We start from the raw sequence: 17,281 nt of genomic DNA, 5'->3' as shown, positions 1-17,281 counted from the left end.
TATTTGCCCAAACACTATGAGTTGAGCTTTGCTCAGACTATGAGGTGTAACTCACTAGTGAACATCTGCTCCAGAGAAAGTAATTCAATGCAAGTGTGGGTGATGATGAGAGGGGTGTGCTGCCTTGGAGGAGATTTGCTGAAAGGATCCATACAGCAGTGGTACCCTGAGCAATGAGAGGCAGGCAGGCTTGAGGCAGAGGTAAAGAAAAGGACTTTTGTTGGCCAAGAAATGGCTGAGTATGGTGAAACACACTGATGCTTCCATTTTCTTGGCTTTTGCCAGAGCTTGGCTGCTGCCTGGGATGTCACCCCCATCCCTCTGATCTTCCCTGCAACATCAGCACAGCCTTGACTCTTTGGGGCTTCTTTTTCAGCTCTCTGGCCTCACTCTTCACAGAATCACAGAATGGTTAGGGTTGGAAGGGACCTTAAAGATCATCTAGTTCAAGCCCCCCTGCCATCAGCAGGGACACCTTCCACTAGACCAGGTTGCTCAAAGCCTCATCCAACCTGGCCTTGAACACTTCCAGGGAGCGGGCAGCCACAGCTTCTCTGGGCAACCTGTTCCTTCCTTCTCCTCTGCCTCTCCCCAGGCTGCCAAAGCAGCAGCTTGTTATGGACTCTTGCTCACTTTCTTCAGGAGGCAAAACTCAGATCACCCTTAGCTTCCCAAGAGCCCTAAGCCAGGCTGGAGACAATTGCAAAATCAATCCAGCTCTAGTAGAAGCATGAGAGCAAAACTCCTGTTAGTATGAATCATATCTTTAAGGTTGCAAGCGTAGAACATAAAACCTAACACAGCAAGGGGAAGAGCTCCGTGGAGTTTCTGTCACAGCCTTGAATGTTGATATAAGATTGTGCATCTAGAAGATATTTGTTTTATTAATATGTATTTTCCTGTCTCCTGCTGTTTTCCAGAGGACAGAGGTATTTTCCTTTGCTAGGCAGTTTGTCCCAAGGAAAATGAAATATATTGCAGGGCAAATTCTGTGACAAATGGTTTCTGGTCTATTTAGGCACCTCTGCCCTCAATTCATTCTTGTGCTTGTTCATGCTGGGTCAAAGAAACTGTACATTTTCACTCTATTTTTGAAGAAGACTACTTTAGGTCACTTGGTATTTTTGATGTCTAAGTTTTGTAGACCAGGATTAATCTATATAATCAGCTTTCGGCTTGTCAACATTAAAGAGATTTTAAAAATAATTTTAAAATGTAGGTGTCTTCAAATTAACTTTGGCAAACCACTTATTGTTCAACTGCCCAGCATTGCATGAGCTGGGTCAGAGAAGTCCTGAAATTAACAGGCCTGGAGTCTGTGAAGGACATGAAGTCCTTCATGAGCAGACTAGCTTCTTGTAGTTATTATTATAATATCTTCCTATTATATACTTGTTAGCACTTAAAATTTTATGTCCTGTCAGGAAGGCTGTGTTGTCATTTCAACCTTCTGGAAATGGGACTGAGATTGAATTGAAAATGACACACTTTTTTCCCTCATAGCCTCTCACATTTTTTTACCATACATGGGCGATTATTCTAGAAGAAAACTTGTATTTTTAAACACAGAACTTTGACTTGACCAGATAATTTTGAAGCTGATCAGCTATTATAACAACAATGAAAAGTAACTTCACCTTTGCTTTCCAGAATAAAAAGTAACTCAATTTTGCCTCTGCTTCCCTTTTTATTTTCTTTTATCTAGTTTGAAGAAAACATTCTGGATGCTTGCCTGTTCCTGATGGACAAGGCAGAACTGGAGCTCTCTGGGCGTGGAAATCCAATCAAAATCTGCCGTGTTGCCTCTGCAGTGGTATGTAATAGATGCCTAAAGGTGAAATATTTATGTCAGCTCATCACCTTTTCCTGAGAATGGTACCTCACTGGTAGGAAAACTACTTTTGGACGTTACACTCCAGGCATGATAGCATTTCTTGTGACACTGTGCTCACTTTCTGGTACCTGAGGTAACCGAGAAAACTATTTCTGCCATAGGTGGTAAGGTGGTATGATGGATGGAGTTTGGGATGGGGAATTGAGAAACTTTATGTGAACTCCAGCACTAACCTCAAAGGGGTGTTAAGAGACTGCATGGTGGATGTCACTTGTGTCTGATTTTTAAGCCTCAAATGGCCTAGTCAAGCTGATGACGTTTACATAAGATACCTTGGCCCCAGAACTTGGCACTGTGAGAGCCGTGCTCTTAAGCATGGAGCCCACAAAACTTACTCTATTCAGAATGCCGGTTCCTAAAATAATCATAAGCAAAAAGTAAGAAGAATTCCCACATCTCCATTCTTTCCAGCTACTACGCGCCAGGAGTCATGCTGTGGGTACAATAGCAGCCCCATCCCTAGTAAGCAAGATGAAAGACTCGTTCAAGATGTGGAAGGTAGAGGCTACATCCTCTCATCTGCCTTACAGAGGTCTGAACTGATGCCTTCTGTTTCCCAGAAGAATACCCTAGTCATTGAGCTAGCATTATTAGATGTTCTCCAAAGCCAGCTACTGAAACAGTCTGTCTGCAAAACATGGCTGCTGGACATGAGTGATCCTTTAACACACTTGTTACAGCATTTGCCCAGGCTTTAAGTCAATGAGCTCTTTGTCTTATTTAACACTGAAATGAGTTCTCCAGCCTTTCAGCGCCACATGCTGATTTTTGCATAACATCAAGTTAAATAGAATAGCTTCAGCAACAAGGATTGAGAGTGCTCCCACTTCTCTTTCTCTTTTAAACATTTGGTTAGTTCCTTCACCCCAGATATTAGAAATATGACTTCAGACCTTCAGATAGAAGTAAGAATTGAATGTGGTTCCTTCATCACTGGGCTAGTAGATGTAAAAGGTGCCTTGTGTAGGGACCTATGGGCAGAATAGCACAAAGTTTATGACCCCAAAGGGAGCCTGGATACTGCTGAGGTTTTGAGCCACTCAATCATTTTAGGGAGGTAGAGAAATTCACCACTGAAAATCCAGCAGTCAGTGGACTTTAAATCTAATCTGCAGGATTAGGCCATAGGTGGGTGGGAGCTTTGGCCCCCTGAGATCTGAACCTCAGTAAGAAGTGGCCAAGAAATGTTGAAGTCCTGCCCATGTTCCTTACCCTCATTCTCACTCAAGATGTCAAGTGGTAAAGCTGAGTTCATCTGAGGAGGTGCCTCATGCTGGGATGCTTCTGAGGCTTCCTGATATTGCAGAGCAGGTAGAGCCACCTCCTTCTTCATGCCTTTACAGCCAGAGGAGAGCCTGAAAATCAACATGCTGCCCTGTCCTTGAAGTGCCTCTTCTCTTGGCATGTTTCCCACAACAGTGAGATGGGTACAACCCCTTAACCCTTTGGTTATGACTCTGAATACTTATCTTTAGTCAATCCTAGGGTTCACAGGAAGTCGATTTTCTAATTATAAAACAGTAGTTAATCCAGCCAAGAGCTTTTAAATGAGAATTGTGATTTATTTGGCTGGCGTGTAGCTGTTCCACATTAGCATAATTAAAAGGTACAGAGCGAATGAGCTTTTTGCACAGCCTCAACTGATTTGGTTCAAATTGCAGTTAGGAGATGTGTTGCTCATTAATGCCTATCAGTATAGCCATTAGTCAGCAAAACTCCTTGCTTTGTATAATCTTACCAGGGGAAAACTTATATAGCAAATTCCTTCTTGTTTTCATGTGTGCTGGACCGAAGAAATTAGTTTCTACTCTAAAAAAACAGGGGACTAGTTTTCTTCTCAATCTGCTGTAAATCAGGAGTGAGTTTATTAAAATCTCTGGGCTGATACAGACAGAAAAAAGCGGGCGATGTTAGGAATGAATCCAGCTTAGTATTTCTGAGGCTTGCTTATCAGTGCATAACTGATCATGTTTATTATAAATATATAGCAGTAAATATGCTTAACGTTAATAAGACTTACTAAACTGGCAAAATGGGTACTCAGTGTGGTGTTGAATTTCACCATTATTTTTAGTTGTCTGATCTTCGTTCAATATTGTTCAGTGATGGAAAATCCATGGCCCTTAGCAAGATTGTTCTATTCATCTCCTACCTTCATAATTAAACATCTCTGTCTTCTAGTCTAAACTTGTCTACAATTCAGTCTCTCCCATCCTATCTTTATCTGCTGGGTTAAAGAGCTCTTTATTATTCAGTCTCTGACATTCCTAAAGCTCCTTTCCTTTGTCTTTAGATCAACTCCAGGGATGATAATGGTGTGATTGCTGGATCCTGGGACAATACATACACTTATGGGGTCGCACCTTCAGCCTGGACAGGAAGCGTGGACATTCTCTTGGAGTATTACAGTTCTAAGCAGCCAGTGCGATATGGCCAGTGTTGGGTCTTTGCTGGTGTCTTCAACACATGTATGTATCATTGAGAAAAGCTCCACCCTGCTATATCATTCTTGCATAACAGAGGGAGCTTTTAGGTTAAACTAGCTAAAAGATTTTCTGGCTCTGTGGTGTTCAGGAGTAAATAGTAGATACTTAAAAATACATGGCTAAAATAGATGCTCTTTAAATAAACTTCTGGTGTCTCCTTCAGTTCAGCTGCTCTTCCACATAAATCTGTAAACTATTTATTTGTTCAGTAAAATATATTCAGTGACTCACAGAGGGTAAATTAGGGAGAGAGAAAGTTAGTCTTTTGGCACACTCCACATTTCTGTTAGGAAATCTGAAATGAACAGGGGACTTCTTATCTAGACCTGCAAAATGAAGCTATTGCCCAATATGGGATACATGATGGTGTCTCTGCTCCAGAAAGGTTAAATCTCACCTAACAAGGGTTGTTCTTAGCAAGACTGACGTGTGCTGTCCCAGCACCTGTCTACTGAGCACTGTTAACATTTTCTATGGGGTTTGTGAGCGAGAGCAATGAGGAAAATGCTGGCCTGGTTTAATAATTGTCTAGCACTACAAGGTTAAGTCTAAACACACTTGCTCCAACTAGAGTTCCAGTGTTGCAGCAAACAGGGTGTTGCAGGCTGCAAAACCCAGCAGGGAAAGCAGTGTTGGATTTGTCCCATTTTTTTACTGCCTAGCACTTGCTAACAGCAGCACCCCAGATGAACACTGCTAATACACTGGCACACACTGCAGCATATTAGGAGTCAAGAAAGACTCTAGGATTGTAAAAAATGTGCATTATACAGATAATGAGGACCAGACATTGGAAGCAATGCTTATGTCAAGCGCCAATGTAGAGCCAGTCAAGCAGTTCCTATACTTATGGTACTGGCCAATAGAAGAAGTTGAACAGAAACTAAAAGTGTCTATTTTATGCTCAGATGATCTTCGTTAGAGACACTTATAACATTTGCATTTAAGTATCAAACTTGGAGGGGGCAAGACCAGCTTAGGACCAGGGGAAAAAATGGGTATTTCTGCAGGCTTGGAGCCTACTTTGCATCAACTACTTTTCAGCCACAGCTGAAGGTCTAAGCTTTGGTCCTTGTACTTAAGATGTGAAAAGGAAATTACAGAAAAACTCTTCATGAAACCTTTCCCTTTTTCATCTGTCTCAATACTGTCACATGTTGCTGTCTCAAGGAATAGCATTATACTTTAGTTTTATCAAAAATGAAGGATATTAATCACCCATCTTCTGCAGCGAACATCGAAATTCAATAATTAATGACAAGTTACAAGGCTGGTTCTTCACCCTCAGGCAGCCCTGGACATCTCTGCATTTTTGCTTTATTTTTGCCAGCTCTGTATGTGTATGTTTCATTTTGTACATAATTTTCCTCTAGTCTGAATAATTGAATTTTATAACTCATTTTGGTTAACTTAGGTAGTTCAAAAGCTATTCAAAACAGTAAGGACCTCGGAAATGAAGCTGTATTCTGACCACCTAGTCTTCTGTTGGCACATGCTTCTCACAACTGCAATGGGGGAAACAGTTTTAGGTTTCTCAGTTTCTCTTTCATGTATCTGGAGAGATTCCTGTTTTGATCTGGGAAGGTGCTGGCAGGTTCTCTGCCCTTCAACATGCAATGGGATAATCAGCAATCACCCAGATCCAAAGAACCTGAGAGATATCCACTTCCTTCACTGCCTGGGGTCTCATGGTCTGTACTTGATGCTCCTCAGCCTCTACAGAACACAGTGGGTTCAAAAACACTCTTGCAAATATTTCCTATGGATGCAGTTCCTCACAGTGGCTTCCACCTGTTGCCTCATCTGGATTTCTCTAGTTCACAGACAGACACACCAGTTCTCCCACCTTCCCCCTGCACTGGCCTTGAATCACCACTACGCAATATTTTGCCTGTAGGCCACTGTGAAACTGGGGCAAGGCAGCGGGGGCTCGCAGCCTGCTGTGTTAAATGGAGAGGCGTATTTATCTGGGGCAAAACTAGACTTGGTTTGCTGACTAAGTTAGTCAAGTCAGAGACCCCATACTTTGTACTGCTGCAAGGATTGCTGAAGTATAAAGTTTGTTGAGCATTATGAAATGAAAATGTTGTCCAGTGGCTGATCTGATACATAGTCACTGACACATCTGGCTGCTGACTGCTGCACAGAGAGGACAGCAAAGGTCCAGACAGCCATGTGCAACTAAAAGGGTTGTTTTGAGCTGATTTTGTGTCTTTCTCAGCTGCCATTGTTTTATCATTGTGACCAGTCCACCTTTCCAAGGTTACTGTATTGTACGCTCTGGATAGCCATCCGTTAAAAATGCTAAAACATTCTGAAAAATGGTCATTAATCTTGAAATTGTCAGACAAATTATTTTCAATGAGCCCTGATGGCTCATGTGCTGCAAGCCTGGGAGGGCACTTGAATTAAGTTTAATCAATAGGTACATATGGTATTGGATGCATCCAGGTAATTTGTCATCCAGGAACTTGAAATGAATGTGCAGCGTTACACTTTATTGGGAGTCACAGTAGTGACACTAATGAATATACAAAACCCAGCAGTAGCAGCAAGGGCCGTTCAACATTGCAGCATCAGAACTATTTTTAAATAGGATTTTCAATAAAAAATGTTCCTTTTCCAGAAGAAAACTCTCTGTTTTCTGCAGAACATGTTGGCTCCTAATTTGGAAAACAGGAACTTTTTTTGGCTGAGAGACAAAATATGTTATCTGGAAAAGCTGAGATGATGTTTCACTCTGCAGCCCCATTCAAGGGCTGTGTTCCATGCCTATTTATCAGCTGGGGTGCACCACAAACACAGAAGCCTAATGATACACTACTGCACTTCAGACATAGTCACAGCATTTCCATATATCCCAAATTTACCACTTGCCAACTGGGAAGAAGAGCAATCAGTGCTACATTGTGATGATCTAAGATTTAGGAGTAGGTTTAGTTTTTAGTTGTTGTTTTAGTTTTTGGGTTTTTTAATCCTCCTTTTAAGATCCTTTAAGGGAAGGGACTATTGACTCCAAAATTCTATTGCTTAGCAATGAATACAAATTATGTAATGCATTTTGTTCAGACTCTCTAGCTCTGACATTTCACTTGCAAATAATGCAGCTTTCTTCCTTGTTGGCAATGATTTTCTGATTTATTCTTTGTGTTCTCCAGAGCTCTTCTGATGGCAAATGTCAAACAGGAAAACTCCAAGTCAACCCAAAGGAGACACTTTCTATTAATTTTCTTTTTAGCACAGTCTCACAATTCTCCTGGGTTACCGATACCAGGAGACCTAATATATTTTGCATTTCTTGCAGCTCAGACTTATTTTTCTTTATACCACATTTGATCATGCAGCGGACCCATTGCACCCAGATTTGCTCTGAAAAGCTGCAGTGTGGTCACTATGCAAGACTGCTAAAAGTATTGGTAATCAGCTGCTTAAGTTATAACCATTGTACCACTACATTGTTTGAATGCTCATCATTTCAAGACCAAATAAAATATTTAATATATTCTATATAAAGGCAGATAGGAGGAATTATTTGGGTTGATTTGACTGAGTTTTTCCATTTTATTCTAGTTATTAGTAGTTTCTCTCTACTTATCCTGTCATCCACGAACACAGTCTTCATATTCGTCCTTCTCATCACACTTCTCTCTTTGCCACAGTTTTGAGGTGCTTGGGGATACCTGCAAGACTCATTACCAACTATTCTTCTGCCCACGATAACAACGCCAATTTAGTGTTGGACTTCTTTCTGGATGACGAAGGGAAAGTGGACACCAAACTTACAAAAGACTCTATCTGGTGAGTTCTGGTAAATGCCTTTAATTTGTCAACTATATAAGTGTAAAAAAACCATGACAGTGATGCCTGTGGTTTATTTATTTCTCTGTGCATTGAAGAACACCACTAGCTTGTGTAAAACAGAATGAATGGATTGCTAGTAGGTTAACTAATATAAAGTACTTGTCATATAAAGAGACATGCTCTAGGGGATGCCACTACTAATGTTACCTTTCAATATAATGCACATTTAAGCACACTGGAGGGGAGCTGGAATGGGTTTTTGCTGCTTAGGGCTAGGCCATTTCTAAAAATGGAAAAGGGTAGGATGGGCACTTCCATCAGCCTGGAGCCAGGCCCAAAGGGATACCTCAATATCTACAGAAAAATGCCCTTCTTGTCCTGCTTCTGCCCAGTTCCCATATTTGTAAGCTGGTTTTACATTGTGTACATGCAGTCACTGTTGCAAAGAGGTACTTTCCAAAATAAATCCAGTTTAGCTGAGAAAGAAACGAGCCAAGGTATCATACAAGTTACTGAAGTGCTATCACCAAATTTATAAAAAGAAAGCTCCCTGGGAACAAGAAATTGAGTCTACATATTCTTTTGGAAAAGACAGTGATTTAACTTCCTCCTCGAAGTCCTACTGTCTCCTGTCTGACAGGAGAAGTGTAGCATGTATTGATTATATGTTCTGTTCAGTAGAAATTATGTGTGGGTTATTGGGCCTCAAGCTTCAGCTCCTCAGATGAAGCAGTGAATGTGACCTCTGTATATATTCCTACACTGAGGAGATACTTGTCCTATTCAGTGTTAATATACCTGATTTGTGTCAATGATATCTTCAACTCGTCAGCGTAGCTGCTCATCAGCATAGCTGTTCATCAGCATGTTTCATTAACAACTTAATCTCGGGAAGTTTTTATATTAAAACTGTAATAAACCCATTCTGTGGTAGAAGAAATGACTGAACGTGTTGCTGTAACCTTTTTAATATGGTTTTAGTAATCTGCTACCAAGAGGGAATCTAAGGAAAACAATTAGGTTAATTTACATCTAAAGCTTGTATCCCAGCATCACAGAATAATTAAGACTGGAAAGGACTCCTGCACATCACTCAACACCCCTGTTCAAAGCAGAGCCAGCTAGAGCAGGTTGCTCAAGGTTGTATCTGGTTGGATATCTCCAAGGATGGACACTCCACAACCTCTCTGAGAAACTTGTGCCAGTCCTCAACCACTCTCTTTTTTACCACCAGGTAAAAAAGTGTTTCCTGATGTTCAGACAGAATTTCCCATGTTTCAGTTTGTACTATTGCTTCTTGTTATGTCATTAGGGACCACTAAGAGTCTGACTCTCTCTTCTTCCCCCTGACTCCCTAACCAGGTATTTATACACAAGAATAAGATCCTGTTGAGCCTTCCCATCTCCATGTTGAACAGTCACAGCTCCCTCAGCTTCTCCTCAAGTACAACCTCTAGTGTATCAGTCATTTCTTCTAGTTTTCTATGTCAGCAAACTTGCTGAGGGTGTAGTAGGTCTCATCATACAGGTCATTAATGAAGATGTATTGGACCCATAGTTGACCCCTGAGGTACACAACTGTTGACTAGGTTCCAGCTGGAATTTACATTGGTAATCACAACCCTCTGATCCCAGCAATTGAGCCAATTTTCAATAAACCTTACTGTCTGCTTATCTAGTCTATACTTCAATAGTTTGTCTATGACAATGTTCTGGGAGGTGGAGCTAAAGTCAACTGGGAAACCAACCCCCATGGACTGGTCTCCCCTTGCCCACTTAATCCTTCATTTCATCACAGAAGGCTACAGAAGGATGTTCATCCTCTACAGATGGTAAATTTTTGTTACTCCAAACTTCCACACTGATCTCAAAGGCCGTGATCCCTGAGGGCAAATATTAGCAGTAAAAACCAAGGCAAAGAAGACATTGAATACCTTGGCCTGTTCTTAGTCATTTGCCACCAGGTTCCCTGCCCCATTCAGCAGCAGAACCACATTTTCCATAGTCATCTTTTTGATACTGATGTACTTGCCTTTCTTACTGCTCTTCACATCCCTTGACATATTCAATTTGATCTGGGTTTTGGCTTTCCTAAACCTATCCCTGCATGCTATATTCCTCCTGGTCACCTATCCCTGCTTCTACCTCTTGTGCACTTTTTTTTTCAATGTCTGAGTTTAGTTGGGATGATCTTGTTCACCATGTGGGCCTCGTGCCACTTTTGGTTGATTTCCTGCACATAGGGATGGACCATTCTTAAGCTTGGAGGTGGTGATCCTTGAAAAACAACCAACTCTCCTTGGCCCACCTTCTATCCTGAACTGCCTCCATGAGATTCTTCTCAGCAGGACCTTAAACACTCCAAAGCCTACTCTCCTGAAGGCCAGGATTGTGGTCCTGCTATTTGCCTTGTTCTCTCCTATCGGGATCCTTGGAGGTTCCCAGTTTACTAAGCTGCATCTGGTCCATGTGACAGCAGAACATCAGTACATCTCATGGGACTGGTCTTCTAGGGCTCATAGAGCAGTAAAGGAACAGTCACACTTCTGAAACCTCCTCTGCCTATAAAAGTGGTGAAACAAGACCCACTGACTGGTTGCCTCACTGTTCAGTCCATATACACCCGGTAATGAGCATCACCATGCTTCAGAGTTTTCAGTCTCATCTGTTCTTCTCTCCTCCTCCTAAAGTGATCTGTGAAAAAACTTCCATCCACTTTTGACATTTCCTTTTACTTCCCTACCTCTGCTTTTCGCAGCTATTTCCCAAGATTTCTTAATTCAGTCTTGTTTGTTTTCCATTCTTTTGGGACAGGACCAGATCATCTAAAATCATCCTTGTTCCACTGAAATCCATATACAACTTCACACTAGTATTTCATCTTCCCATCCTACATTTGCTTTTCTTTGGCTTGATTACTTTTTGAACTGCCTTGTTCATCCTTTTATCCTCCTGGGTGCATTTGTTAGTACATGGTGCACATAACCCTTTGGGCATGACTTAATATATTACACACCTCTTTTCATTTCTCCTCTGTGTCCTTTCTCTTCATTACTCTGTAACACTCCATGGCAGCCCACATGCCGACTTTAAATGGCTTGTGTCTTAACCTTGATTTTATTTCTAATGTCTCTTTTATTTCTTTTCTTTTCTTTTCTTTTCTTTTCTTTTCCTTTCCTTTCCTTTCCTTTCCTTTCCTTTCCTTTCCTTTCTTTTTTTTTTTTTTTAAGAGGACAAGCTCAATGTATTTATAATGATTTTTTAAATGTATTTCTCACTTTTATTTATAATCTCCTGAAAACTAGAAGCAAGCTCTTTTTCTTTATTAATATATCATTTCTATTGCCTTGTACTGCTGGAGCTGATCTGTCATCAGGTTTTAAAAACTCTCAGACTTCAGGGATACTTGGAGCCAGGATTTTTAGTCCAATCAATCTCTAAGTGTGGGGCTCCCTGTGAATGTTATCTGACATCTATTTTTATTAAAGATCATCTTCTCCCTCAGGATAGGAAACAACGACAACAACAGAACACATATACAAAATTACACAGACTTTGCAAAAAGTTATTTTTATAAAGCTGGCCGGATTTGGGCCCATCAGTACTGCCTCTGTCCCCTTACTTTGTTCTCCTTGTCTTTCTTAATGATGATATAAAGACACTTAAAGAATATTTCTCTTGGATGGGAATCAAGACTCACTTGTACTGTGAGGTCCAAGCAGATGGATGTCAGTATCTCAGCAGAAACTTGCTCCAAGTCACCTGGCCTCATGGATGTTCATCCATGTCTAGACCCATGGAGAAAGCCCTTCTGAGACCTCTGCTCTCCCATTCACTTCCAGCTCACTTTTCCCTTATTTCTCACTAACATTATCAGTGCCTCTCTCAACCCCAATGTCTTAACTTATTAGCTAATGAAAGGGCAGCAGCTGTTTCCAGCATGTGCCTGTCTCATAAGCAATGCGAAGTACCCTTCTTAAATTGTCTTCCAGGCATAGAACCCACCTGGTCATCTTTTATTAATTTCCCCATCACTTTGTTTAGTCTATTTGTAATTATCTCTGTAAATATTTAATGGTTACTACATTGATCTGCATAGCCATCCTTGCTTTCTTTAATGTCTCAGGCTTGCTGTAGAATACAAGAACGACAGAATCAGTTTAACAGATTATGGCTGGAAAGCGAGTTCCTCAGCTGTGCTCACTTCTACCAGAGAGAAGTTTCTGCTACATTTTGGAAAGGGAAATATGTTCCCTTATTCCTCCTTTCCTTAATGCTCACGTGGCTTACAAGCAATGTTTTTCTGTCCATTCACATTCAGTATTCTTAAGTGTATTTGTTATTTCCATGACAGCAGACAAAAAAAAATTTGCCATTCTGTTGCACCCAACACTACACCAATCGAAAGAATAAAAAGATCCTGTCCCCTAGGATGAATATAGAAAAAAAATATAGAAAAAACTGCATTACCTAATTACAGAATTGAAGCAGAGCTGCCATTTTCCACATTGTTATTCCCTGCTTGGTTTTATCATCCTTCCCTCCTGCCTGCTCTTCAGGTTCTTCTTTCAGAGAGTACAAAGGCAATGACACATCTGAGTTTGATTCAAAGTGAACCAGCGATGGTTTCAGGGCAGGGGTTGTCTCTTTCACATGTTGGCATAACAGTTTTCAAAACCCACCTACCGCAAAGTGTGTCTCCATTCTCTGGTAGCCCTCAGCAAAGCTCTGTGAGCATGATTCAGCATTGATTACCCTCAGCAGCATCAAAAATTCTTTGAGTGTGCGTCATTCTCCTTGAATAATTCCTTTTCTGTAGAGCTGCTTCATTAACTCTCCTAACTGACAAGTTTTACCCTGATCCAAGCTTTCATTTCCACTTTGAAATGTCTTGTTAGACAAGCCTCAGATCCTTCTGACTCTGCTCCATGGCTGGTTTTCACCTATTATTAATGAAATGGTCAGAATGTAACAATCCCATTTTGGTTGCTAATATCATTATGTGTACTAGGGGCTGCATCAGCAGCTACACAGATGTAATTTTATTCATATCTGCTGTAGGATATGTATAATTTGCAAGCAAAATTGCCCCTTTCTCTACTTCTTCCTTCTTTTATTTTTTGCAGTAATGAAATTGAAACACTTTGCTGGCTTTACTGCAAGACCCTCTTCCCAGATTTTCTTTTTTCTTGCTTGTGCTCTCTCTTGAGTGCCAGTAGCGTTGCAGGAAGTTACAAGATCTGTCTTTCTTTTCTGCTCATCTTTGAAACATTCTGGGCAGACTGTGATGGTGCCATAGTGGGTTTTTTTTTTTCTTTTCCTGACCATCCAACCAAGTCATTTGGTCTTTTTGGCCTTTTCCAAGACCATCCAGCATTTCAACCCTGAGCACCTAGATGACCCACTTTCAGAAATTCACCTTTCAGCATACTGTCCTGGGCCCTAAAGGCAAGACTTGGCTCACAGTGGTTGTAGGTGGGTTTTATGGAAAGCTGTATGTTCTAGATCTGACCTTCCTCATTGGCATGACACACTGGGAAGACCTTATAAGGAATCCACGATGAGGATAGTCTTATAAAGTCTATGCAGGGTCTTTTTCTCAACCAATATGGAAACCAGCTAAGCATGTTTGTTTTGAGCCATGAAAACAAAGCTACACACTGTACATTATGGAGTTGATTCTAAAATCTCTTCAGAAGAGGCACCAGAGTATAAATCTTAATAGTTATAAAGCAGACCATGCTTCAATGGCTTGAAGAAGATTCAAAGCTTGCTTCAGCAGACACACTGAAGTGGAGGTGTCTGGCTGGAAAGGGCTTATGATTTGTGTAGCTTTTAATATACCCTAACAATTTCCAAGCACTGGAAAGTTTTCTGAGACATTTGCATTCAGAACACATTAGAAGAATCAAAAAGCTTCTTCAACTTGCAGTCAAGACACTACAGTGCAAGACTATGGCCTTCAGGTTTTAACAGATATGCATCAAACATTTAAAACTAAAAATCTATTCTCTAAAAAGAGACCACCTTTTCTCCCCTAAACATTTGCCTAAATTGGCAAATGTTTTTGTTGAAGCAATGACAGGACATAAATACACAGGTTTATTTTGGTCTGTATGCTTTCTTTCTAGAATTTAATGTTGTGGTCTCATTTCTTGTCTAAGGAACTATCACTGCTGGAATGAAGCTTGGATGACTAGACCTGATCTGCCTGTTGGTTTTGGAGGATGGCAGGTTGTTGATGGGACACCCCAAGAAACCAGTGATGGTAATATTGCTTGAAGTCCTCCTTAGTTCTCTTTCCAACACTTGGGTTCTTTGTAGCAAAGAATGAGCTGAGGATAGCTGAGCCAGTGGCACCATATGGCCGGTGACAACTTCTTGCAACAGCTACCACAATCACCTGTGCTCAGGGCTTTCTCCTGACTTGTTTTGAGCTCTAAAATAAATCTGTTGTTATTATAACACTGCTCATGATGCATATCCACAAAATCCTGCATGAGAAGGGACCTGCTTGGTACAGCAGAGAGGCAGTTCTGTTGCCAAAAGATGGCTTCTAAAATTTTAGAGAACCTATAGAGGAGCCTGATCAAATTAATTCTCCTTCATTTTATGGCTGTAGCCCTTACTGAACTTCCTGACCAGGCAGTAGGCAGGAGAGAAAAAGTGAGAAGCCACTGCTATTTCTTCCCAGTCCTTCATTTTCTAATTTTTGAAATATATTCTTAGTAAATTTGCAGTGAGATCTTTCTCAGTCTGTGGTATAACTGAGCCCTCCCAAAATTATCTGCTTTAACCAAAACCAGCTGTAACTGTGTTTCAAGCACTTGAGACTTATAGTGGGCTTTACAGTGCCATTAAGGTACCAAACCATTAGGTTGTTTCAGACTTGTGTCTATGTTGTTTAGAGAGCTGGTAACAGAAATTAACCTTTTCACTTCTTCGTCAGGAGCTCCAGTAAACTGTTAAAAGAGTTCACCAAACACCAATAATTCTTTTTCTTTGAGAAAATATAGCATTTTGACAAGTTTTTAAATTAATTTAATCGCTCACTTTCTTTCTCTTCTCCCCATAGGTATGTACAGGTGTGGCCCAGCCTCAGTTCAAGCCATTAAACATGGTCACGTTTGCTTCCCATTTGATGCTCCTTTTGTCTATGCTGAGGTACATAACTGAAAATTTTTAGTGCGTTCAATGGTATCAGTGGGACCATAGGTGAGACAGAAGATAGAGCTCCACTACAATTTATGGGCTGAGAAGTTACTTCACATGTATTCCATGTCAAACAAAAATCTCATAATTATCTTCTGACATGCAGGCCAGTAGGTGCGATATGGCTCTAATGAATGACAGAGATTTCTCTAATCTCTGCTCACCAACATAATAAGCAGAAAAAGCTACTTGGGCTCCAGTGAAACTTCAGGCTGTGGTCATTTATCCTTCCCAGATTCCAGCTATGCTGGCAGATGAGTCACTAGCTCTTGCTGCTCATCTTCATCCGTTGTTAGCTGTTAGTTCCTTCTCAGGCTTGCCAGCATTGTTGCTTATGTTTAGGCTCCCTTGCTTATTTCAGTCAAAATGGATGCAGTGATTTTTAAGAGTGCTTTGCTCACCATGTTCATTTTGGCTGCAATGGGTCAAGGAGAGCTCACATGGGTGGTTTGATTGGCAGATCTGAGAGGGAAATATCTCCGTGAGGAGTGAGAGGCCCTGGTCTGGAGTTTTAACCTCTTGCACCACCAGAGCTGGTGTGCCCAGAATTGCAGCAGCTGTAGAATAAGTTCCTCTCTAATTGAATAGTATATAGCTTAGGACAAAAGAGAATAAAGATATTTTATCTATGAAGCATTCCTGTCTCTATGGTCTAAAGCTTTTTGGTGCAAGGAATGTGTAATCATGCTCCCCACATCCAAACAGTTTCTCTGTAGCCTACTCAAGTTTACACTGTCTGTTGTTCTGGAGCTGCGAATAGTAAAATTAATCTAGTCATTATTGTAGCGTATGACTAATTTTAAACATGGAACTTCAATGCAAGTAGGACTTAGAGTCAACGTGTCATGGCTTTGAGGGGAGATAGGCTGGTTTCTCTTTCTCTCTCTACTTCCATGTATCTCAATCCTTTTTCATTTGATTTTATAGGTGAATAGTGATATTGTTTACTCAAGAAGGGAGAAAAATGGAATCCAAGTGATAGAGAAAATTGACACAACCCATGTTGGGCAGTTGATCGTGACCAAAGAAGTTGGGGGTGATGGAATGGTGGAGATTACTGAGGAGTACAAGTTCCAAGAAGGTAGCCTAAAATGGGGTGGGACCACACCAATGTAGATTTACCTCAGTCAGATCTTGTATGGTGGATTTAAAGACCTCTGGCTCCAAACAAGCTGCATGAAAAGCTGCTAAGGTGCCCCTTGGGACTCTTTAATTTGTAACTCCATCCTAGGAACACTGCAGATGCCTTGATAACAGCATAGGCTTTGCTACTCAGAAATGCTTTAAGCTGAGTAAGCTGTAGTGAAAACAAAGGGTAGTCATGGGGTAACTCAAAGCATTCAAAACAATTCAAGGCTTTCTCTGCAGCTGTTTAGACATTTCTCACTCAGCCCAGATGTTTGCACAGAGTAAATCAGTGTGGCTCCATTAATATCAATTAAGCTAGGCCTATTTATCTGATATGGCTTGAATCTTTAAGACCAACTCACTTGGAAGGTGTAAAGTTCTCCTAATATTAACTACACCACAGGAAGTTTCACTATCCTTATCTGTTCATTTCAGCTACCATAAACTATGGAAGATGCACCCTTGTGATCAGTAAGTGGGCTAATGCAGTACACCTTTTTCTCTTCTAAATTTGTTTTTCATTCATTTCTAGGCTCACAGGAGGAGAGACTGGCTCTTGAGACTGCTGTGATGTATGGCATTAAAAAGCAAACTACCCGTGACACCATGTATCAGCCACAGACAGATGTTGACATGGACTTCCAAGTGCAGAAAGCAGTCCTTGGCAGTGACTTTAAAGTCACTATAAATTTCAGGAACAAAAGTCGCAACTACTACACTGCTACTACATACCTCTCAGGCAACATAGTGTTTTATACAG

General features: G+C 40.9%; 1 protein-coding gene across 1 annotated transcript in view; it reads left to right on the top strand.

Moving 5' to 3' along the window:
• The window catches only part of F13A1 (coagulation factor XIII A chain), a 56,589-nt gene that overhangs the window by 28,342 nt on the left and 10,966 nt on the right, over positions 1-17,281 (top strand). The window contains exons 5-11 of the mRNA XM_010166253.1: positions 1,706-1,813; positions 4,188-4,362; positions 8,040-8,178; positions 14,346-14,449; positions 15,257-15,345; positions 16,321-16,474; positions 17,054-17,281. The exon at positions 17,054-17,281 is cut by the window's right edge and continues 54 nt beyond it. Of these exons, the coding sequence (XP_010164555.1) occupies positions 1,706-1,813; positions 4,188-4,362; positions 8,040-8,178; positions 14,346-14,449; positions 15,257-15,345; positions 16,321-16,474; positions 17,054-17,281 (997 nt within the window). The remainder of the gene's footprint in view (positions 1-1,705; positions 1,814-4,187; positions 4,363-8,039; positions 8,179-14,345; positions 14,450-15,256; positions 15,346-16,320; positions 16,475-17,053) is intronic.

The sequence above is a fragment of the Antrostomus carolinensis genome, unplaced genomic scaffold, assembly GCF_000700745.2.
Source record: "Antrostomus carolinensis isolate BGI_N321 unplaced genomic scaffold, ASM70074v2 scaffold1094, whole genome shotgun sequence".
Taxonomy (NCBI): Eukaryota; Metazoa; Chordata; class Aves; order Caprimulgiformes; family Caprimulgidae; genus Antrostomus; species Antrostomus carolinensis.
Note: the sequence above shows the minus strand (reverse complement) of the source record. Positions and strands in the feature narration are given on the sequence as shown.